Here is a 25,913-nt window from a genome sequence, read left to right on the forward strand (position 1 = left end):
TTGATCAAGTCATTGTTTTTTACTATGTTTGGGTCTTGTGAGGTCAGCAGATATGTATGCAGTCCCACGATTGCATATTTATACATGTAATCAATTTCAAGGAGGCCCATACCTCCTTTGGAACGGGGAATATATAATCTTGGTATGCTCTGATTTGATGAGCATGAAGCATCCTTCTTGCTTTCCTGTCTAATCTGTCCAGCACATTTTGGGGCCAGTCAGTCACCCTAAAACTGTAAGTCAGGACAGGAAGAGCAAACTGGTTTATAGCTTGAGCTTTGTCCTCAGATGTCTGCGCTGTTTTCAGAATTAATTTAAGTCTTCTAAAATATTCCTTACGGAGTTTTTATTTACATTTGTTCATGTTTGTTGATCCTTCAGCAATTCACAAATATTTGTACACTCCCTCTTACTCAAGTTCTTTTACTTCACATTCTTGTCCCAAACTGATGTTTTCTTGGTGCTGCAGCTTTCCTGCTTTAAAGGTTGCTTTTGCACATTTATCAAGACCAGATGACATTCTTATATCATCAAAAACAGTTTTGACTACTTGCAGTTGATCTTTCAGTTCCTCATCCTACAAGCTATACAGTTTTAAATCATTAGGCAAAGAGAAGATAAGTTGTTATACTTTTTTGTTTTCTGAGAGCCAAATTATAGCCATGACCTAATCTGTTAAGCAGACAGCTTAATAGGTTAAGGGCAAGGATAAAGAGCAATGGTGACAGTCACCCTGGAATATCCCCCTTTTGGATTTTTTTATCCCTGGAATAATAATTTGTACTTTATCATGACGTAACTGCAAAGTGGTTTGTCACTGTTTCATGGTTGCTTTGTCAGTGTAGGGTGTATCTTAAACATTTTAAACACTCTCTTACCCATGAATGTTGGATAATGACAAATGCTTTTTTGTAGTATAGCTATGCCATACTTAAATTCTTCCCACTTTTACAGTTCTCCAGTATAACGTTATTTAACAATAAATGATCCTTTGTTCCGTATAACTTTCTTTTATTCCCCTTTTGTTCTGTTGTCATAATTGAGTTTTCTTCTAAATGACTAAAGTCTGTTGGCATCAATTCCAGTGTATAGTTTATACGTCATTGGAAGGCAAGTTATTGGCCTATAATTTTTAAGGTAGATTGCAAGTTCACTCTTGTGCAGGAGCATTGTTTTGTCTGTTAGCCAGACGTTTATGTTCGGGTACGCATATAAATAGTTCTTATGTGTAAACCTTTGTGCAAAGATATTAATATTTTTAGCCAGAAGTTAGGTGTACTATATCTGGGCTTGGGTTTTCCAATTAGGGGCTTTTCTTAACTTTGTTCCAATCTCTCTGGCTGTTAATTCATCCCATTTCATATCCTGCACATTTAAACTTCTTATTCTTCCTTTTTTTCTGTCCATTTAGCATCGTTATGTTCCACAAGATCTTCATAAATATTTCTCCACAGTGCATCTGTTTCTTCTTTTTGGTGGTCTTTCAATTTGTTTTACCCAATTCTTTGTAAAGGTTTTTTTGATTCTTTAATAAATTGCTTATTTTGTACTTTTCATTTATAACTATTTGTATATCTTCTACGTTTTTCTGCCTGTGCTGATATTTTTTATTTATTATTTGTGATAGTGCATGATAAATCCTGATCCATTGTAATACTGCGCATTACTTTTATCACATCTATCTTTGAGGATTTTTGTTGATCTGTTCCCTCTTCTATCAGTGACACTTCATGTCTTAGTTGCTTTATACTTTTCTCAATTCAATACTTCCATGATGGCATTCAAATTCTTCCCATCCTTTCCCTTACTACTCTGTGTTCTTGTGGTAGGACTTTATCTGTTATTAATTTGGCTTCACAGTACTGTATCCTGTTTCTTCTGTTCTATTGCATGAATCTCTATGGACTGTCCTAATTATGGTGTTTATTTGTTTTATCAAATTTCTAACTTTTGCTGGCTCATTTTTTTTTTAATTTCTCAGTCTTTTGTGTTTCTAATACCATGACAGGAATGGACCTCATTCCTAAGTCAAAGTATGATTAAAGTTCATGAAATTAGTATTGTTTCAATCTTTGATGTCAGCCAGTAGTGCTCTTCGCAACACCCGCAATGTTCCCAGTAATGACGACTCCTGCAGTTCGTTTGCAGTTGCATGTAAGGTAACATATCTAAATACGATGGTAAATAATTTTTTATAAGACCCCATTGCTCCTACTAGTCTTGGAACTGTCTGGGTATCTTTCTTCCACACTGCTCTCGTTTTCTGCCTGCAGATCCTGATATTTTATGACTTTGTGTCTCTCTGTACGCAAGACACTGTAGTCACTGGGTGTGGCAGTTTCAATGATCAGTGCTACCTTTGTCTTTTCTTGGACCACTATATCCGGTTTTCTAGCATCTGTCGTTTGAACTGTTGGTAATGGATGATCCCATGTGATGTAGATTTCATTTTCAATGATGCTTTGTGGCTCATGTTTCCAATGTTTTTCGGCCAGTTCAATACCATAATGTTTACACAATCCCCAGTGCAACAGTCTCACCACATTGTTATGCCTTTCAGTATACAGTCCGTCTGCCATTAGTATGTCATAACCAGCAACGAGGTGTGCAATTGTTTCCAATTAGGTTTTACAAAACCTCCATTTGTTTTTTTCTCCCACATGTTCAGTGGTCTTTATAAACCAACATGTACGCAGCCCACTGTCTTGGGCGCCATTATTAACCTTTCATCTCTTGTTTTGAATTTGCCTGTCCTTAACCATGTCTGTGTTTGTTCCTGATCAACATGATGTTCTTCCAGAGGTGTTCTGTACTTGCAACTATATTTATGCTTTTTCCACATTTCTTGCCTTCTCATCTGATCCTTCACCTTATATTCTTTCTTTTGTTTTTTGGCACATTCAGTTGCTGCCTGATTTTTATCTACTTCTGGTTTGATTTCCATTCCTGCTTGATGCTGATAAGCTCCTGCTAGATTAAGCAGAGAAGTCATCCTAGATTTATTCTCCTCATGTTTCAAAACTTTCACTACATGTGAGTCTTGAGGTCATTAGATGTGTGGAATCCCACGATTGCAGACCTATACATATAGATCTATTTCAAGGAGGCCCATCCCCTCCTTCATAATGGGGAATATATAATTTTGGAATGCACAGATTTTTATAAATAATTTGGTGAGCATGAAGCATCCTTCTTGTTTTCCTATCTAATCTGTCCAACACGTTTTGGGGCCAGTCAGTCACTCCAAAACTGTAAGTCAGGACAGGAAGAGAAAATTGGTTTATAGCTTGGATTTTGTTCCTAGATGTTGGTGCTGTTTTCAGGATTAATTTAAGTCTTCTGAAGTATTCCTTACTAAGTTTTATTCGCACTTGTTCATGTTTTATTGTTGATCCTTCATTTCCCAAATATTTATACACTTGTCCTTGCTCAAGTTCTTTTATATAACATTCTTGTCCCAAACTGATGTATTTCTGATGTTGCAGTTTTCCTGCTTTAAAGGTTGCTTTTGCACACTTATCAAGACCAAATGACATTCTCATATCATCAGAAAAAGTTTTGACAACTTGCAGTTGTGCTTTCAGTTCTTCATCTGATGAGCTCTACAGTTTTAAATCCTCGAGAAAGAGAAGGTGAGAAGTCTTTACACTTTGTTGTTTTCTAGGAGCCAGATTATAGCCATGGCCTAAGCTGTTGAGTAAACATCTTAATGGATTAAGGGCAAGGCAGAGTAGTAACGGTGACAGAGTCACCCTGGAATATCCCCCTTTGAATTTTTATCCCTGGGATAACAATTTGTCCTTTATCATGGCTTAATTGGAAAGTGGTATGCCACTGTTTCATGGTCACTGTAATGTAGTTAATCAGAGTGGGATGTATCTTACACATTTTTAAGCACTCTTTTTCCATGAATGAGGGATACTATCAAATGCTTTTTTATGGTCAATCCATGCCGTGCTTGGATTCTTCCCCTTTTTACAGTTCTCCACTATGACTTTTATTTAACAACAAATGATCCTTTGTTCCATATGACTTTCTTTTAGTGCCCTTTTGTTCTACTGCCATAATTGAGTTTTCTTCTAAATGACTATAAACTCTTTCGACATTAATTCCCATATGTAGTTTGTACATCGTCAGATGGCAAGTTTAGTCTATAATTTTTAGGGTAGCTTGCAGGTTCACTTTTAAGTAGAAGCATTGTTTTTCCTGTTAGCCAGGCTGGCGTCTCTTCTGGGTGTGCATATAAATAGTTCTTACTCATGGCTAAATCTTCGTGCAAAGATGTTAATACTTATAACCAGAAATTAGGTACTGAATCTGAGCCTGGGGGTTTCCATTTAGAGGTTTTTTTTAACTTTGTTTCAATTTCTGTAGCTGTTATTTCTTCCCATTTTATATCCTGTACCTTTAAACAACTTTTTTTTTTTTTTTTTTTTACTTCTTGAATCCATTTAGGATTTTCATAGGTACTTCTGCAAAATGTAATTATTTCTTCTTTTTTGGCGGTCTTTCTGTTCCTTTTACTTTTATTTCCTAGTTTTCTATAAATCCTTTTTAGGTCATCAGTAAATTGCTTATTTTGCACCTTTCCTCTATTTTTTATTTTTTTATTTTAAGTTTTTTCTCCTGTGCTGAAATTTTTAGTTTATTTGTGATAGTGCACGACAGAGCCTGGTCTGTTCTAGTATTGTGCATTGCTTTTATCACATCTATCTTTCTTAGTATTTTTGTTGATCTAGTCCCTCCCTGTTCTATAGTCTTCTAACACTGACACTTTTTGTCTTAATTGCTTTATAATTTTCTCTGTTTGATTTATCCCTTTCCTTTCCCTCACTACCCTGTGTTCTTGTGGTAGAACTTTAATTTAGCTACACAGTAATATATCCTATTTACTTGTGTTATAGCGCATGGATCTCTATGAACAGTCTTAATTACTGTGTTCATTTGTTTTATCAGACTTATGACTTTCTGGGTTTTATTAACCTTCTGCAGTCTATTTCTGTCATTGATTTTGATATATCTGTCCATGTCTATTAAATCAAGCAATTCTTCTCTTAGCTCATTTTCTTCCAAACTGAGGGGCACATCCCTTGTTTTCCAGTCCCTGCGGGCATTCTATAGAAGGTTCTATAGCATCTTCCTGTGACAGTCTCATCAATTTCATCCTGTGCTGCCCATTGCTCTATCATATGGGAACTCACTGGCCTGTCACTCCTCAATACTGACTGCATCAGTTTCCACAGTTTTCTGATGTTCGTAGTGTTTCGTCATCACACTTGGGTTATCCTGCCAGGGGTAGCCCTCAGTCGGCCTGAATACCAGAGGCTTAGTATTTCTGCGTCGGTTGCTGTTGCTTCAGTACTGACGTCAGGTTGTCAGAGGTATAAAACCAGGCAGCTGACGCCATTACATCAGTCTTTCTTGTCGAGGAGCCCAAAGCAGAAGCAGTTTGCATGAGTGCCATTCGGCCGCTACCTGAGTTTTGTTTCCGAAATTGAATCATCTTGAAGTCTTCTAAAGCTAAGTACACCGTTGGGGATCCTTTTTTCTTGCTCTAACCCATGTCAGGAAAAGTTTTAACAATTGTCTCACCTGTGGAAAGCAAATACCACACAGAGATTTCCATTCTTACTGCTTCACCTGTTTAGGCCCAGACCACGACATACCTCGCTGTCAGTTTTGTGCTTTGTTCAGTGCCCAAACTATTCATCGACTGGCCCTTATTGTAGCTAAATACTTTCATTCTAAATCTCCATATTCTGAAATGGCTTCGGTAAGCCATCCGACTACCGATGTTCCGAAAAAATTTAAGGATAAAAGCAGACAGACCGCACAGATCCAAAACTGCTGAGGATGCTTCCGTTAAGCTAAGTCGCCAGTTTGCCGGTACTCAGTGAGGTGTTTTTGCAGCCTCTGATGCCTGCTTCGATGGATTCGCAGGCCGCTACTGAGACCTGTTTGGAGTCCGGTATGCTGTGAGACTCTCTTCTTTGACTACGGAACCTGCAGATGTCTCTACCTTGGATGGGTCCGGAGCCGCTGTGCAGGCACCGGCTTCTGAGGAACTCTTTGAACTACTGATATTTCACACAAACCGACAACTTCTTTCGCGTCTTCAGTTCTTTCTAAAACTACCTTGTTTCTAAGGCCAAGAGTACAAGCTACGCCTAAAAAATCGATGACCCAATCTCAAGTGCCTGCTTCCTTGCCACAATCTCAGATGCTTAAAATGGCAGAAGACCTGATCATGCTGTTTAGGGGAAGCCAACCTTCCCCTGCTAAAAGAAAAAGACATGTCCCCAGCAGCTTTATCTGACCAAGAGTCCGACTACTCAGAGGTTTCTGATTATGAAGACATGCACTTATCTGCCTTTGAGGATTCAGATGCAGAGGAATCCATTCCTTCTGCCTCCCCTCCAGAGGATTTTTCTTTTGGTGAAACGCTACATACTTTGAGAGAGCATTTCCATTGGGAATGCCAGGATTATCCTCCATCCAAAAAGAGACTTGGGGAATTTTTAGATCTACCACAGCACAGACCCCTAGCTATCCCTCCTCTTCTGGATGTTGTGGATGATGTCTTTATGAAATCCAGTCTAACTCCTGATACTTTAGCCCCTGCTCCAAGGAAACCTGACAGGTACTAGAGAGTCCCTGACTCTCACAAATTTCTCTTCACAAATCCTACTGCTGACCCAGAGGTCATCTCCCAAGGACCTAAAGGAATAAAAACTACAACTAGGAATCCCACCCCCTCGGACAGGGATTCCCGAGCTTTAGACAGATGGGGTAAAAAGTATTCACCATTGCAACTCTCGCCATTAGAGCATTAAATTGTCAGTTCGACATGGTGAAATACCAGCTACATACTATGGAACTTGAGCAAAAGTTATCTACCTTTCCTGACTGTGCATAAAATAAATAATTACTGGAGTTTATGCATTCTGCAAGCCAAGTCAGCAAGCATACCCTGCAATGTGGGTTTGACGCCCTAGAAGCATCTTGCAGGGCAGCAGTCACAGGTTCTGTACTTGGCATGCCTGGCTTAAGGAGCATACCTTGCCAGACCATGTCAAATCAAAATTATTGGATGCTTCTCTGAACAAGGACTATCTGAACAAGGACTATCTGTTTGGCACCAAAGCAGAAGAGGTTTTAAAAAAGTCTATGCAGACCGTCAAAGATTTTTTTGCAAGTGAAGCCTCCAAGATTTAGTAGGCATTGCCCCTCAAAACATTGGTCCTTTCCAGCACCCTCAAGGACATCTCAAACTAGACCCAGAGGAAACAGACCTCCCAGATTACAGTCTCAGGGTATGCAGAGATCTAAGCAATAGAGTACCTCCACTTCTAAAGCAGGGAGTGCTAAGCCATTCCCTTACGGAAAGAATTCACAATGACTTCTCAACTCCACCACTCTCCTCTGCCCAGTTGCTCGTGCCCCTAGGAGGAAAACTTGCCCACTATGCAAAAAACTGGACATCTATCACCAACGATCGATGGGTCCTCAACATAGTATTCCAGGGGTACAAATTTTATTTTCACACGCTGCCAATCCCAAAAGGGTTCCCAGATCTTCTTCCAAACCAGTGGGCAGAGGCACATAACCAAGTTCAGTCCCTGCTGTCCATAAGGGCAATTCAGCCTGTTCCTGCAGAACAGATAGGCCAAGGTTTTTATTCCAGACTTTTCCTGGTACCCAGAAAAGAGGACACCTGGCTCCCAATCTTAGATCTAGCCATTCTAAACACCTTCCTGGTGGTACCAAAATTCAAAGTACTCACCCTACAGCAGCTTCTCCCTATGTTGTCCAGAGATGCCTGGTTAGCCACCCTAGACCTTAAAGGAGGCCTATCTGCACATCGCAATAAGGGACTCCTGCAGGAAATGTCTACGTTTCAGGACAGGTTCTATGCATTATCAATTCTGTGCACTTCCCTTTGGCTTATCCACTGCTCCCAGAGTTTTCACAAAATGCCTGGCTCCAGCCATTGCCTATTGCCGACAAACAAGTATTCAGATTTACCCCTACTTGGACGATTGCCTAATTCAGGCAGACGGGAAAAGCTGTTGCAGCACCTGACATTTGTAAAGGACATTCTAACCTCCCTGGGGTACACTATCAATGAAAACAAATCCAGTCTAGTCCCCCGTCAAAAATTGTATTCCTGGGAGCAAGCTTGGACACAGCATCCCAGATGGCATTCCCTTACTCCAGAAAAACAGGCCTATCTGACAGGCTACTTCACTCAAATGGCCACCAGAACCCAGCTATCCTCAAGGAAAATCCTGCAGGCTCTAGGGTTCATGGCCTCCTGCATTCTACTAATTTCGTATGCCAGACTAAATATGAGAAAACTTCAGTGGTACTTAAAAAGTCTTTGGTGCCAACAGTCTCAGGACTTGGAAACAATCATACCTATGGTACCTCGTCTAAGGAAAGAGTTCCTTTGGTGGGCAGCAGCATGCAACCACAACAAGGGGCTTCCCTTTACACAACCCCATGCTGCCCAGACCCTATCCACAGACGCATCAGATTATGCCTGGGGTGCACCTCTGGATGGCAGGTGCATTCAGGGCCACTGGAGGCCAAATCAAATTCATCTGCACATCAACCAAAAAGAGATGCTAGCTGTTCAGCATGCTCTGACAGCTTTCAGATCCCTACTTTCTCCGGGGCCTCTACTAATCAACACCGACAACACCACAGTGATGTGGTACATCAACAAGCAGGGTGGAACCCACTCTTATCCAATTTGCAGGCTAGCCCTGACCCTGTGGCCTTTGCCATGCATATTCACCTGCAAGCTCAATTCCTGCCAGGCAACCAAAACTCTCTGGCAGACAACTTAAGCAGAAATCTCCTAGACCCACACGAGTGGCAATTAAACCACAACACCTTTAGCCTTGTGATCCAGAAATGGGGTACCCTGAAGGTGGCCTATTTGCCTCCCCCTACAACCACCAGCACAGCAAATTCTGCACCAGGGAACTTCACAGCAAGGCCTTCAAAGTGGATGCCCTATCATTCCAGTGGGCAAACCTCTCAATCTGTGCATTTCCCCCTCTACCTCTTCTTACAAGAGTATTATTCAAGATAAAGGAGGAAAGACCAAGGGCAGTCCTGATTGCCCCAGACTGGCCATGCCAACACTGGTACCCACTACTGCGCAGTCTGTCACCGTTGCCTCCATGGCACCTCCCACAGATCCCAACTCTCCTGACTCAGCAGGAGGGACAGTTCTTGCATCCGCAATTGCAGACCATGAACCTTGCAGCCTGGCTTATTCCTAGACTTCTCCTTCAGTGCCCAGCCTAAGCAAGCAGGTACTGGATGTCATACGTAAAGCCAGACGACCCAGTATAAGAAAATCCTATGCTGACAAGTGGAAAAAGTTATTGTTCCTGGATCCACACTAAAGGAGCGTATACAGCACAGCCTTCCTCATCCTGGATTACCTAGCAGACCTACTCCACAGGGGCCTATCTTTCTCTTCCATTAAGATTCGTGCCTCTGTCATCTCTGCTCATTACAACACTGAGCCACCTCTCTTCTCACAACCTCTCATCAAGCAGTTCCTGAGGGGGCTAGCAACTTAAGGCCACCAAGAAGAGCCCCTGCCCTTGCTTGGGACCTTAACTTTGTGTTGGAAAAGCTCACGCTACCCCTCTTTGAGCCTGCAGCATCAGCAGAGTTAAAATTCCTCTCTCGGAAAAAAGCCTTGCTTCTGGCCATCACTTCAGCTAGGAGTGTCTGAGCTACAAGCACTTAAGGCTGTGGAACCCTTCATTATTTTTCATGTTGACAGGGTCTCCCTCAGGACTAACCCAACTTTCATGCCTAAAGTGGTGTCCAGTATGGCTCTCAACCAATCTATCCATTTGCCCACCTTTTTCCCTAATCCTCAAAATAAGGGGGAAAGGATCTTGCACTCTTTAGATGTGCACAAACAGCTCAGATTCTACCTTGATAGGACTAAGCCCTGTAGTAAATCTGACCAGTTACTAGCCAGCTTTGCACCAGGGGCAGAGGGCAAGGCCATATCAAAACAAACCATCTCCAAATGGATAGCACACTGTATCCATTTCTTTTACAAACCCCATGGGAAACCACCCCCTCAGGAGGTCAGAACGCATTCCACTAGAGCAGCTTCGTCTACAGCCTTTCTCAGTGGGGTCCCTACCAGGGACATTCTGGAAGCTGCAACTTGAAGTTCTGTTCATACCTTCACCAAGCATTACCATCTGTCTGTCTTTTCCAAATCCAGGGCGGCTTTGCAACTGCAGTCCTGCAAGGCATACTAGCCAGCCCCAACTCTTCTTGACTGCCTCCACCCATTCTTCAGCTTTGGGAATCAACCCAAGTGTGATGACTGCAACAGTGAAACATGTCTTTTTTTTTTAATTTTTTTTTATATATACTGTCATGTGGCCTATTTGAGGTTCTTATCTTGAAAGACAATGTTATCTATTGCTCTGATAAGATGTGATACAAGTACTCATGGTGAGTTGCCCCCATCTCATTTTCCGTAAAGGTAGAGTAATATTAAGAACAAATCCTTCCTTTATGCCCAAGGTAGTTTCAGAATTTACACTCAGCCAGGCTATCTCTGTTTTCTTCCCAGACCCTAAAAATGAGGGGGAGATAATTATTCACACTCTTTTCATAGGTAACTCTGATACTATATTGGCAGAACAAAATCCTTCAGTATTTTTGTGCAGGTGTTTGACTGTTGTGAAGGTAAGAAGAGGTGGGCATTGTCGAAACAAGTCTGTTAACCTACTGGTTGTCCCGTGCTTTTACCTTTTTTTGTTCTCACCATAACAAGTCACTTCCAGGCAGGGTCTGCACCTATTCTACTAGAGTCCTGTCTGTCTGGCTTTTTGGAAAGGGGTGGACTTTAAAAGTATTTTATCGGTAGCTGAATTTCTTCTGTAGGTGTAGCGTAGGCTTTACTAGGACTGTTGTCCAAGGATGCTGTACTCTGATCCACCTTCATCCTCTCTCATATACTAAGCTCTGATGTCCGTTCTTTATAGCTTCTCATTACAGCCAAGTGCTCCTCCAGGCATTTCTGCAGGTACCTCCTGCTGTGCTTGTAGGTGTCAAATGTTGCTTGATCATATTTGTATTAATACCAAAACCATGCTATATACAAGGTATTAGAATATTTTATCTTGAAGCATACATAATGGCAAAGACAGTTGTATTAATATTGACCTCAGTCGAGTATTTGTTAGAATTGTAAGTTACTAACTTCATTTTTTTTTTGTACAGGCTCAAGCCACACCCACTAGGAGTTCAAGGTGCACACTCACATGAGCTGTACTGAATGGAATGCGTTGTGGATATTACAGCAGTGATCTTGTAATTAACATACTCCAGTTGTGTAAGTAATCTTACCATAATGGTAGATAGTCAAATAGATCACTGCTGCAGTGGCAGCTCCCTCCATCCCCCTTTTTTGCCAGGGCATGGGATTTATGTCCCAGAGTGGATGTAGCCTGTCTGACTTCTGAGGCAAGATGGCTGGATGTGAGGTATTCAGCAGTCTAGACACTGGTTTTATTTTTTTAACTCAGTGCGCTTACCAGTGCCTAGTGTGCATGGAATGATCCCTAATGCTTGGAAGCCTGACTGGCTTGTCTGATACTTAGGAGGTCGCTGCAGCAGTGATCTGTTTGAACATCTGCTATTGTGTGGTAAGTTTACTTGCACAGCTGGTAGTTCTAAAATCGCTGCTTTGTGTGCTTGCTTGTGTATGCATTTCTATGTGCACAGTCGCATGTGATTTTTATTCCGTACATACAGCAGAGTGTCTGTCATTACAGTAGCTGTCTTGTCATCCAGAAAAAAATGTATTGCAGTGTTCACTGTTCCTTTTGTGAGCAACAGTACTTTTGATCAAGTTGCATTTATTATAGTCCCTCTCTAATTCTCATCAGAACCAGTAAGGCCACCTTTGGTGCTTGAAGTATGTCAGTGTTGCAGCTAGTCCTTTCGGTTTAAGTCTTTTTTCTCCCACCTTTTTTCCACCTATCCTAGGGGTACATGGTATTGTACTTTGATAGTGAATCACAGTGTCATCCTGCCTTCTCTGTTAAGTAATTTTATTGGTAACTTTGTTGTGTTGCAACAGTTAATTCTAAATTTCTAAAAGGTAATGCATGCAGCACATCATAACCGTAGCCCAGTTCCTCACTGTTGCGCATTTGCAGTCTACTGACTAGAGTTTAACTATTCCTTGTCTGAATGTAATTAATTTTACCATAATTGAGTCTTTGGTTTCCACATTTGTTGCCACCAGATCGAATATGTTACTTTCTCTGGTACTGTCTCTGACCAACTGAGTGAAATCACAAAATGTTATAATACCTAATTAAAATTTCCCAGTAATGCATGTTTGGATTTTCAGGTATCTCATTCAGAAACTTCAAATAGTCTTGATGATTGATATGCACACACTTTTTTTTCTGCTTGAATACTTGTCATAACTTTACACCAATTTTTCTTTCTCTTTCTATAACCAGTTTTCCCTTGCTAAATCTCCCCTTCTTCCACTTTTAATCCACATGACTTTTCTCTGCATTACATTAAATATTGTATTCTTTGACCTCATCCCCACACTGTTTCACAGTTTCTCTCCTTAATTTTTATTTCCTCACTCTCTTCGGTTTCTTTACACACTTACAGTAATCTTTCTGTGGCCGTCTTTACTGTCTCTCTCTCACACAGACACACACTCAGTTCATTTTTATAAACCGTTCTCTTCGGCAGTTACCTTTAATATACACTATATATAGAGTAGTACTTGGCGCCGTCCCTCCCAGATCCTCTTCTACAGCTCAAACAGATCACCTGTTCTCTCACATATACTTACCATTGCATCATTGTACAGTGGTTACACTCATTCACTAAACTTGATGTTCACTGCTAACTTGTCTTTTTTTCAGCAACCCAAGACTCCCATCACTAAATGCCTTTTCCTAACCAATCATTTGAATGTACATCACACACTGCATTTACTTTGTCGAAATGTGTCTTTCAGTATTGTTAGTGAATGTTAGACTTTTCTTATTTGGTCAGTGTATTTTAACATAATTTTACGTCAGAAGTCAGAGTGCAACCCCCATATGTTTAATAATTTTAAGTTCATTCCCATAAATACATTGGTCTCCAGTACTTTATTTTTGGAAGATAACGTTTTTTTCCATATATAGACAAAAATGCCAACTGTAAAATTTGCTCCACTGTGCATCATTGTTGGTCTACTTGTTTTAATTCTTTTCTTATTTCAGACTATGTTACTGTTTGTATATTGCATGGAAGTCCATCAAAACATTGTACGTTTTCCTGTGATTCCTTTACTTGCCCTTTCAATCTTCAGAACTTTGCACTTTCTCTTTCTGTGTTTCTTTTACTGCTTGTTTTTAACTTGGTGTTCTTGTTTCCTTATTTTTTGAGCTATCACTTGTTTGATGACTGTTGTGCTTGCGCATGTTTTCTCTTTTTTTTTTTTTTCCCCGTTTTTGTTTTGGTCTTTCAGGTCTGATTCAGTATACCTCGTGTGCTTTCTTCAAATCTCCATACATATTTCCTCATAGAATTCCCTGATGTAGCTAACAACCATGTAAACCAGCTCCCTCTTTTATTTCATCACCCCTGTTATCTCAGTCATACAGCCTTTGAAATTTCCTTTTAATATTCAGTATATTTCATTTTTACTGAAGGCCGTCAATGTCCTCCTGTCCAGCTTGCTGGTAATGAGAGGTGCTTTGAGGGCCATCATTTAGACATTTTTTTATAATCTAGTTAAAGCTTCAGCATTTGTTTCTCTCATTAAGCCATGGTGACTTCAAGATTACAAATACCAGATATATTATTCTGTTGTCTTCAATAGCCATCAGAAGAAAATTCATATTTGCCCCAGTTAATGCTTAGCCCTGAACATTTCTGAACTGCATCACTGCCACTAAATAGCCTACATAGGGCATCACTGACTTGGGTTATGTATCATGCTGAAGTAGTCATTGTGCTCCTCCCTAAAGCCCATCACTTGCATTACTTGAGCATATGTAGGGGACATCAAGTGATTTCCCTCCATGGGTGATTGCATTCCTTCTGAGATTCAGCTCTTGCTCAGAGGGGAAAAGAATAAGCTGTATGGGGTTTGCTTGTGGGGAAGTATTGTATTAAATGAATGTTGGGTGGAGTTGATATGGTTAGAAGAAGGATCATAGCAGGGGGAAAAACTGCTCCTTGTCTCCCTTTATGAATACAAGTTTCTTTAAAACTAGAAGGATTCTAGGATCAGACTGTCAGCAGACTTCTGTACTAAATAACGAGACAGCTTGTTATTGCTGTTAAACCCAAACACCCATATGCTGCTATGCATTGTGAGTTGGCCAAGGCTGCTGCATGTTAAGCCACTGTACAAAAGCTTGGGTGCTTTTCTCATATGCCATATGTCTGACCTGTGACAGATGCACAAGACTATGCACTAGTGCTTGAAGGATGTACAGCTGAGAAATTCCTCAGAACTTTCTTGCCTCCAGTACATGACTAAAGACTTCCTGTATTTTTTTTTTAACACCGTTAATTGAATTATCACTTGTAACTTAGGCTAACTTACAGCTATATAAAAGTAATCAAACCATATTAACAAGTTCTTATTTACAATCATTATACGATGTATAACAGTATATGTGATGTCATCTAAGCAACATTACATAAATTATTCAATTTCTGCCTTCTGTTAAACCTCGTTCTTCCTTCAAAACATTTTTCTCCATGTATTGTTCCCACAGTTTCCATTTTTCCCCTATGTAATTTACTCCTGCCTTTTTTAAAGATCTCATTCCTGTTCTTTTATCACTGTTAAAGTATTCAGTACTTCAAGTGTAGTTGGTTTATATTTTTGACTTCCATTTTCTAGTAGTTGCTTTTTCGGCAGCCAACAGAATTAAGCTTAATAAGGCCTTACTGTGTCTAAGCAATTTAGGTCTTGTATCCCAGTTCAAAAAAAAAATAATTTTCTTAGTTACACTCATTTGCTCACCCCAGTACTCCTGATAAAGTACTCTGTAGAGAATTTTTAAAGTCTGCCAACTTATTGCACTCCCAAAACATATGTTCCCATTACCTCTTTCTTCCCCGTCACACCTCCAACATTTGCCATCTACCTGAAAAAAAAATTCTTTGAAGTCTGCTTGAGGTATAAAAGTATCTATGCAGACACTTCAAGCAAAAATGGGAAATCGCCTTGACTTTGCATATTTGGCAGCCATACATATGCCACGTCATTGTTTCTTTGTTAATTGTATATCTACTCTGTCTCCCCCCAATCTTTTTTTACCTCTTCTGATTGATTTGTATAGTTATTGTGCAGTATTTTTATGCCCTACTAATCATCCCTTTTTTAACAACAGCTTCTGTTCTAGATTCAGTTAAAAACTCAACCAGTGCAGGTTTTTCATTTAGGATTCCCTTGTCCCTTTCCCTTTCTCTGTCTGTATTCTGATATCATTCCCTGATAGGGAAAGCAGTTTTTAGTCTGCAGTCCATATGTCATCTTGGCATATTCCCATTCTTTTACCTTTCCTTCCAAAAAAGCCACCAACTCATTGGAATACACATAGCAAAACAACACTTTAATAAAAAATAGTAAAAATATATAAAACGTGAGCGCTTTCACAGAGTCCTCTCTGCTTCTTCAGACATACTACAGTAACTGCTGCTCTTGTTTAAGTAATGATACATGTGTCAAATCCAGTCAGCTGACGGTATCTTGAAATAAAAATTAAAGAGACATACACTATATAAACAGTCAGATCATAAAAATAGTGGACTAAAAATATATGTAAAAAACTGTAAAAGCTTGCTCTAAAGTTAGATAGTGTTAAAACTTTAGAATATATGTATAGATGTTAAAAGATGTGACTGAACATAATTAATGTTTCAAAGCCCTGTTCCTGAGAAAAGGTTTCAGTGAAACCTTACTATTTTGTCCAGGTGGTCTGTCAGCCTGAAATCTAATTATCCATTCTTGTTCTGTGGCTTCGGTCTTATTGTTCATGTTCCCACCTCTTTTATTTTCTTGTATAATGTGGAACACTAGAAATTTGAAGGTGTGTGTGACTCCCTCCTTTATAACATGCATCGTTAACGCACTTGTCTCTTTTTTATTTTTAATGTTCCTTACGTGTTCTAGGACTCTATCTTTGAACAACCGATTAGTTTTGCCTACATAGTAGGCGGGCATTTTGTACAGAGACCAAAGTATACAACATTCTTATTATGACCGTCTGTATAAAAGCGTGCATCAATGCTGAACTTTCTAGTCTGGTGTGTGTACTGCCCCCCTCCAAATATGAAGGGGCAGGCTGTACACCTTCTACACGGAAAGGTACCTAGCCTATCAGACCTTGCATAGTGGTCTCCATCTAACTTCTTGTAGCACAACTGTCTTTAATGACATGTTTTTTTAAAGGTAAAAGATACCGTAGTCCCTATAACACCACCTAGTTCATCCACATTTAACAATATGCCCCAATTATTTTAATTATATCACAGACTGTACTGATATTACTTGCAAATGTTAATGGAATACGTAAGACATCATTCTCCAGATTACTGTGGTACTGGTGGCATAGTTACTTTGGTTATCATGGCTGATTCTTGTCCTGTCATAATAGGGCTTGTACCTCTCTCTTCTCTTAATCCAAGCCACTTTAATTTGTTTGTCTGTATCTCTGGCTTTATATCCCCTTTCAATAAATTCATGTCTTATTAGGGTAAGTGCCTGAGACAAACAATCATCATCATCATTATATAGCCTCATGCATCTAATTATCTGTCCTTTGATCGCATTGGTTTTATTGTAGTTAGGATGCATACTACTACTATGTAGGACATTGTTCTTTCTAATGGGTTTTCTATACATGAAGGTATGAACATAATTAAGTGTCTGTTGTAACCTTTACATCTAAAAACTCTATTTCTCTATTTGTGTATTTGTATGTGAAATTCAAAAAGGGAGTAATGGTATTAATGAAATTTAAAAATTGCTGCAAATTATCTTCGTTATCATGCCACAACAGAAAAATATCGTCCACAAAACGCTTGTACCATATAATAGACTTAGCAAACACGTTGCCTGTCAAAATATTCTCAGTTTCCCATTGTACAAGTGCTAAGTTGGCGTAGCTATTGGCACAGGCAGTGCCCATAGCCACGCCAGCCTTCTGTATATAAAACGTTTCACCAAATACAAAAGATGATCTCAAGTAGGGTACACATGAGTCGAATATTGGTATTTTCTATCCCTTTTCTATTGAGTAGTTCCCTTACATTATCTATACCCCAAGAATGAGGAATAACTGTAAAAAAGAGACTATATCGAGAGTAACAAGCCAATGTTGGTCATCTATACCCTCCAAATGTACACTTAGGTCTCTCAAAAAATCTTTAGTGTCCAATAAGACAGTAGTACATTCCTTAAGTATAGGATGCAGGTTTTTCTCAACATATATCTACAGTGGTTCTGTCGCTCACCCCGACTAGATACTATAAGTCGCATGGACTTTTGGTAGGCCATACATAATTGGAGTCACGGGGTACTCTATATTGACGTATTCAAAAAGTGGCTCAGAAATCATGCCTGTTATTAACATATCAAACAAAAAAAAACTTGCGGTCTGTCTGTAATGGCTTTAACATGAGTTGCAGAAATCTTAAAATAGGTATCGATGTTACATAAATGTACTAACATACTTGCAATATATTTATCTCTATCTAAAATAACAATTCCTCCACCTTTATCTGCTGGGCGTATTTCAACACTTTTAAAGCATTTTAAGTGATTTAACGCTTGCTGTTCACATTTAGATAAATTATAAAAAAAACAGTAGCTTCATTACTGAGCACATTCCTTGGTTGTTTTTCACACACATCAATGAATAAATCAATCCCAGAATTGCTGGGAGGAACAAAAGTACTGTTTTTTTTTTTAAAACATTATATTCATTGGATCCACCTTGAAAAATAGTTTTTAAAGTCAGTGTCCTGCCAAATAGCTTCAGTTCTTTTAACACATTCACCAAGTCTGCTCTCTGGGCAGGAACAAAACTCAAATCTCTGTTCAATAGTTTTCTGTGCTTCAGTCAAAGAAATGGAGGAAATATTAAAAATCAAACCTATTTGCTTTTCTTCAGGAACTTGTTCTGGTCGTCCACACTGTGGGGTCTCCGTGTCTTGCCATACTGAGGGCGATTGCGCAACCTCCCTCGTATTGGGAAAGGTTTTTCTAACAAAAAAGTCCCATTTGTATTCTTGGAAGAGCATTCCTGAATGCTGGAATCACTAGCGTTTGTTTATGTAGCTAACAGGCCAGTGCTGTATTCTTTGGTTTAACAACTGGTATTTCATCACTTCTAGTTGTTTTTGCTGTAACTTTAGAAGTGCTAGCACCAACACTACATACAGCATCTGAAGATGATTTTCTGGGCTGTAGGTCACTGAAAATGGAGTTTTCAGCATCTATATGCAGTGTGTTTGTCACTGCTGTTCCTCTCTGCTCACTGCTGGTGTAGTCACACCCACTTCCTGGTTGTTGTCTAAGTGTTTCCTGTGTATTCCTCTCTCTATTCCAGGAGAACACATTGCCCAGTTCAAAGTCATGTAAATCTCTATGTATTTTTTTTTTGTTTTAGCGCTAGAGAGACGTTTCTCATATTGGCTAATATGTTCATGCAGCTGATCAATCTTGTCAGCTATTACTTCACTAGAAAATGTATCAAAAATGTCATTGGTGCAGTATATTAACTTCTTTAAGCAGCTCTTCTTCTGGCTTGAAGTAATCTATAAGAAGCTGCATATACTTAGCACTACATTCTAGGTTAAGACTTTACCAATGTTTAAAGAGGTCAGGATATGCATGTCCATAACTGGGAATTGTTAACACTCTTAAGACCTCTGGGTTCAATTCTAAACTTTAGCGATGCTTCTAAGTGAAAACGTTGCCATTGAAGGCGCTTATATCTATATAGCTTATTCTCAAGATTTCTAAAGCTCTTCAAAAAATTCTCAGATTGATTATCGTCATTGTTAGAGTAAATGTCAGTTTGTCGCAGTATACCTTCAGCCAGTAAAGGATTACCAGCAGGGTTTAGTATGGAGTTCAGTCTCTCATTCAGCTTCATCTGGCTATTCCTTTGATCCTTCGGCCCCACATTCGTGGCTGCCTCGGCATAGGTTGTCACCTCCAAATTCATTAGCCATGTCCAGATAGGGGTAAAAATACAAAACTATCAAACACAAATCCCCTGAATCTGGATAAAGTAACCAACGATAAAAGTATAATGTTCCAAAAAAGCCACCTTAGGCTTCCTAAGTTTGGCAAAAAACCCTTTCTGCTTTTTGTTTCCCAAGTCATTGTGCCAATTGTTTTTTGTGCTTTGGAGTTATTATAAAAAAAAGTTGCTTAACAGCAATATTTCTAAACTCATGCATTTTATCCAGTTATTCCCTTATTTTGTCTTTAGTTCTCTGCAATTGCGCCTCCTCTTGTTCTGTGAGATTGTATAATGCTTTAACTTTCGTCAGTTCCTCTGAATAATTCTTACTATTACTTGAGTAGATGTCTTTCTTTTAAGTGAAGATTTCATCTGTCTCAGTTTGTCTACCATACAAGTCGCTACAGCTACACATGTTTGTTGCTAGATAAGTACCCTGTTGAGGACTCTTCTTCCTTTCTGTTTAAGTTTTGTGGTAAATTATTACTTTTATATCAGGAAAAAATGGGTAGATGCGAATGCAGTTGACAAATACCTTCTAGAGCCAGACACTTACTGTCCTTTGAACATGAATATTTACTCTCCTCTGTTTGTCAGTCTTGTGCACCTAAAGCCATAAGAAAGCATCCTACTTCTTTAAAACTTTACACTGAAAGTAAGAGACTTCAGGATTTAGCTCACATCAAGAGTGTTTCCATTTAACCTGAAGAAAACTAAAAAAATATAAAGAAGAGGCCAAGTCTTCAGAAAAGCCTGCTTCTTTAAGCTGGAAAGAATCCGATATCTGAGGTACTCTCAGTCCAAGACTGGCTGTAGTACCTGTGCTCACTGTTGGGATCCCTCAGGAGGCCGACAGGGTGCAGGGCTTGAGTAAAGATTTATCTGAGATGACCAGCTATACCAAGAAGAGAGAACCAGAGCTGTTTCTGCCAGAGAGTAGGGAGAATTCCCCCAATTGTTGGTCCAAGAAGACACCCCAGGTAGCTTTATGAAGGTACATTCAGCTACCTGCCCTCCATACACTTTGTCTGGAAACACCCAAGAAATAGAGACAGAAAAAGTATATTTTCTGCTTTATCTCCTTCCTCAAGAAACCCATAGGTAGTGGTTTAACTTCTTCCAGGGTTTGCATAAGGTTTTCATGGCCTGTTAATCTTCTCAGTTTCTTCCTCCTCCTACCCCACATAAGAGGAAAAGAGAACCCTCCTCTAAGAAGGAACTTCTACTCAAGAGTCTGTAGGCCTTGATTATACATTAGAAATGGGTTTTGAATTCGGTGGATGACATACTGTCTTCTGACTCCTCCCATGAATAGCTCACCTATGGGAGTACTGTTTGTCAAATGAATAGTTTAAATGAGAAGACAAACCGTTATGATTCACAGAAAATGTATTCTACTCTCCTTTACATGGATGTGACTAAACCTTCAGCTGTTCCATCAGTTTTAAAAGCAGTGGACTATACTTGTATGTCAGCTCCTTTGACTACATACTCCCAATCCCTCACATCTAAGAAATCAGGCAGATTTTATGATGCATCAGAAGCTTGGATGTTTCTGTACAAAAACCCTTCTGATATCACTGCTGTTTCATTATAATCCGATAAGATGTCCAAACTGTTACCTTCTACCAGTGTTCTCTGTAATGGCAAGGGTAGTAGAGCCATGGGCATGTATGGTAAAATGTTTACACATCAGTCACCCTATCTTTTAGGGATGTCAGCTGTCAAGCATACATGGCTAGATACTTGCTTTAAATTTTGGATACGTGGTCGAAGTGGCTTCTGATGTACCAGATTCCAAAACTATCTTTCTTATTAAGGCATGATAAGCTCAGTGCATTAGGTGGTGAGGCATTCTATTAAATGTTTTTTGATGCAACTGATACTTGTAGAGCATTGGTCAGTAGTTCAGTTCTTAAATGTGCTTGGTTTAAGGCTTAAGTCTTGCCCAGCTGATGTGAAAGCCAAAAAAGAATTATGTACTTACCATAACTTGGCATCTGTTTTATCCTAGGTCTTCATTCATTACCGTAGGGTCTTGGATCCGAGCATGCACTATTCAACAGATGGATTCAAGGCTCTGTCTCCTCCCTCTCCCACAATGCCCTGCTGCTCTCTAATCCCCAGATCGAGTTGCCACCATACTCCTGAGCTATTCCTACTGAGGTAGAGAGAAACTCACTCCAATTTCCTCCACGAGCATACCAGGAGGGGGATGGCGGGTGGAAATGTGATGAATGAAGACATAGGATAACACAGATGCCAAGTTATGGTAAATACATAACTCTTTATGGGGTTATCCATGTCTTCATTCATCACCACAGGGTCAGAGTCCCTAGCTACCATGCATCCTGGGAGGCTTTAATGAAGGACAGGCTGGAGCACTGTGGAGCCAAAAGAAGCCCTACTCCTAGAAATTAAATCCAGTTTTTAATGGGATATAAAGGTATGAGGATTAGACCAAGTGGCAGCAGCATAGATATCAGTAGAAAGCCTTAGTACGATAGCTGAAGAAGTGGCCACAGATGTAGTAGAATGGGCTCTAACACTACCTGGAACCTCCAGGTGATTCAGATTGTAGACCATAGAGATGCAGCTAGAAATCCATTTAGAAATAGTGACCTTAGAGACTTTAAGGCCGCACCTGTTATCGGAGAACACCACAAATGAAAGTCCTTAGTCCTATACAAGTAGACCCGAAGCTGTCTGTGAACATCGAAGGTATGAAGGATATACTCCCCTCTGTTGGAGTAGTTTGGGAAGAACACTGGAAGCTGAATGCATTGATTAAGGGTCGACTTGGAAGCAACATTGGGTAAGGAGGGATTCATTCTCAGAGAGACCCTGTCCTTGTGAAAGGTCATATAAGGAGGAATAATGAAAGGAGCTTGCAATTCTAAAACCTTTTAGCTGAAGTGATAGCAACCAGAAAGGCAGTCTTCCAAGACAGAAACTTGGGCTCTCAGGAAATGGCAGGTTCAAAAGGGCTACTAGTCAGAGATTGCAGAACCAGTGTGAGGTCCCAAGGATGTGAAGGGTCCTTAATTGGAGGATGAAGCGGAAGACTCCTTTTATAAATGCCTTACAAAGCCTAGATGAAATGGTGAGTTTGGAGCTCTCTTGAAAATTAGAAATCGCCACCAACTGAAGCTTAATGGTAAAAAAAAAAAAAACTGCTCCCCCTTGGAATAGGGAGGACAAGAACAAAAGCACCGAGGCAGAAAAAGGGTCCAGGTTCCTGTTCCTAGCCCAGATCGAAAACATTTTCCACTTACTGCTGTATACTTTTCTTGTAGAGGGTTTTTGGGAGGCCAAAATGATTTTAATGGAGGATGCTAGCCTGGACTGTATCACTGGAACTGGAGAAACCATGCGGTTAGGTGAAGGGTCTGAAGATTTGGGAGAGGAAGCCCATAGGGAAGGAAATCAAATCCTGATGGGGATCCAGTATCCATGGCGGATACTTCAGACAAGCCCTGATGAAGGGGAACCATGGTTGATGAGGCCAGAATGGGGCAATAAGAATAAGTGATGCTGTCCTCAGAGGTTGAGCTTTCTGCAGAACCTTTGGTATTAAGGGAATGAGGGTAAGCAGAGAGGAGACCTGGAGGCCAGTTGTGGACTAGTGCGTCCCTTGGAGACTCCCCCTGAGGGGGGGGGGTCAGGACTAAATACCTGCTGCATTTGTGGTTGATTGGAGAAGCAAAATGGTCACAGCATGGCCGACCTCAATGGTCGACAATCTGATTCCCCACTGAAGGATTAAGGGACCACTCATGAGGACTCGAGATAGATCTACTGAGATTGTAGGCCAACACATTGGAATCCTTGGGCGTATGTGTTGCAGTAAGGAAGTGGCCAGTGGACATAGCCCATTCCCACACTCTCATGTCCGCTCTGTAGAGTGGGTAAGAGCTTGTTCCCCTTTGTTTGTTGACATACCAGACTGCCATATTGCCTGTCTGGATTGCAGTCGTCCCTCGAGGGAGGAAGCCCTGGAAGGCTTGCAACGACAGAAGAACTGCTCTCATCTCTAGAACATTTATATGCAACTTGATCTCTATTGCGAATCATGTGCCTTGGACGGTCTTCTTGTGAAAATGCCCCCCCCCCCACCCCAGTAGGGAGGTATCCATAGTCGCAGTGGCCGTGGGCAGAGGGAGAGAAAAGGGCCTGCCAGTAGAGAGATCCTGCAGCTGAAGTCACAACTGGAGGTGATGTCTGCATCAGTTTTATGGTCCTAGACAGAGGATGACGAAGAGCCGAAGATTGGACCACTAAAGCGTATTGTAAAACCAGCATTTGTGGTAACTGGCCAGAGGAACAAGTGTGGCCGAGGCCATGAAACAAAGATCCTGAAGAATTAAATGAACTGGGGTGTAAGGCAGGTCTAAAATATGAGTGACCTGTTCCCATATCAACTGACTTCTGTGAAGAGGCAAATTTGCAATGCCGGTCACGGAGTCCACCTGAACTCCTATGAACTCCAACCTGTGTGTGAGCATGAGATTGGATTTTGCCAGGTTGGCAGTTATACCCAGCTGATGGAAGAGGGAAAGAATATACTGAATTGCCAGAGTCAGTCAGTGCTTCAAAGGTGCTGTGAGGAGTCTGTCATTGAGGTGCAGAAAACCTGAAACCCCTGCAGATGCAGGTGCGCCGCTACCACTGCCATGCATTTGGTAATGACCCGGAGAGGCTGTTGTGAGACCGTAGGGTAGAGCTCTGAAATGGTAATTGTCCCCTAGCCAGAAGTGAAGATGTCTCTTGGAATGCTTGTCTATCTTGATGTAATAGTAGGCATCCTGGAGATCTGCTGTGCACATCCAATCATCCCCGGGTAATGGGAGAAGAATGAACTGAGCAGTCTCCTGGAACTTTGACTTCTTGACAGAAAGATTGAGATCACTGAGATCCAAAATAGGATGTAGGTCTTCTGTCTTTTTTGGCACTAAAAAGAAGCAAGAGTAAGTACCAGATCCTTTTTGCCCTGCTGGGACCTCTTAGATGGCTGTTTTTAGAAGTTGAACAACTTTGAGGGCCAACTCCCTCTGACTGAGTGGAACGTCTGGGAGATAACTTCTCACTGGAGGGGGGTTCCGAAAAGGGAATGAAATAGCTCCTGAAAACGATATTTAACACCCAGTGATCAGCAGTGATTTTTGTCCAGGCTAGTGGGAAGTGTGGCCCGACTGCCTCCAGCGCAGAGCAGCCGGGCAGCGCTTCAGGAGCATTGAAAGGGCTGGTCAGAGAAGGGTTCCCTGTAGCCCTGATTTTGTGGAAACCCCCCACCATGAGGGTGGTGTTCTTTGAAACCTCTCCCCCTGTCTCTGGAAGAGGTTCCCTGTTGGGGTTTCCAGAAAGACCTCTGTGGGGGCCGAAAGCTTGATGATTCCTACCGCAGAAAAACATCTTTCCATCCTGCTCGTCAAAGTGTCTTTTACGGAGGGTCCAAAGAGAGTGGAACCATTGATGGGGGCATTAGTAAACGAACCATTAAAGGGTTCTGTAAACCCGCGCAAGCATTGCCAGGCATGAGGCCGCAAGGCAATACCTGTGCCAGCAGCTAAAGAGGTAGGCTTCGCAGCGTTTGGAGATTAGCCTCCTCGAGGAATTTACTAGAGAGGTCAGAGTGTCCCGCTTGGGAGACACCTGCTTGAGGTTCTCTGCCGGCAATAACTCTGCAAGGGAGGTGGAGAGCTCTTGAACCAAATCCCTTTGGAGGTGGATAAAATGTGCTAAATAGTTGCTCTTAGTCCAAAGGTAGCTAAGGTGGTCTATTGCCTGGGACTCCCTGTTTTGGGATGGACTGTGGAGCTCTGCTAGCTCTTTCCTTGTGGCGGCAGCAACCATGATGTCCTCAACTGGTACATCTTTGCTGCAGAAGAAATGGTTTGCAGGGAGACTAAAGGATTTGTCAGCCCTCTTAGGTACAGGCTTCACCATGTCTGATTCCTTCCAGGCCCTGCTGGCAATTGGATCCATTAACTTGTCAGCAGTGGGGACACCCAGGAGGTAGACTTGGCCCGTCCTGAAGGCCTTCAGAAATATAAACTCCTCTGAAGACTGGGGTTGAGGAGATCATCTGGCCTTTTGCTTTAGGAGCTCAAGGATGTCTCCAAAGGAGACATAATCTGATGGAGATCTGGTGGACCCATCTCCTTCCTGGAGGTTCGTATCCTCTGAGAGAGACTCTGTGGGGGAGTCCAGGTGCCTCCTCTTGCACTTGCTATTACAATGAACCTCCTCTGCTGTGGCTCTAGGTGGGAGTCTAAGATACAGTGGCACCCAGAGGGGAGGAAACCCCCTGAAGGCTCAATCGGGAGGGCTGAACCGGGACAGGATGTGAACCTTCACCAGCTGAGGTAAAGAGGCCAGGAGGGACCCGGAGGTGCAGCAGAGTAAACTCCAGATGTGGAGAAGGTTCTCTCTACCACATGGAAGGCCAAAGGGCTGGAAGCTGGCCCCCGCCTCCATGTCTGAGGGCAAAGTCCCCCGGAGAAGAGGAATGCATCCAGAAACTGCCCCCAACCTCCAGATGATACCTGTCTGGAGCTATCGAAAGCCGAAGCATGGAGAGGAAGGGATTGGACACTATACTAAAACACTAAAAAACTACTA

At 41.2% G+C, this 25,913-nt stretch overlaps 1 protein-coding gene across 1 annotated transcript in view; it reads left to right on the forward strand.

Annotated features, from left to right (window-relative positions):
* DBR1 (debranching RNA lariats 1) overlaps nt 1-25,913 on the forward strand; it is a 585,557-nt gene that overhangs the window by 136,471 nt on the left and 423,173 nt on the right. Inside the window, exon 4 of the mRNA XM_044060681.1 lies at nt 24,727-24,752. Within this exon, the coding sequence (XP_043916616.1) occupies nt 24,727-24,752 (26 nt within the window). The remainder of the gene's footprint in view (nt 1-24,726; nt 24,753-25,913) is intronic.

This window comes from Protopterus annectens, chromosome 2.part0, assembly GCF_019279795.1.
Source record: "Protopterus annectens isolate FY-2018-M chromosome 2.part0, PAN1.0, whole genome shotgun sequence".
Lineage (NCBI taxonomy): Eukaryota > Metazoa > Chordata > Ceratodontiformes > Protopteridae > Protopterus > Protopterus annectens.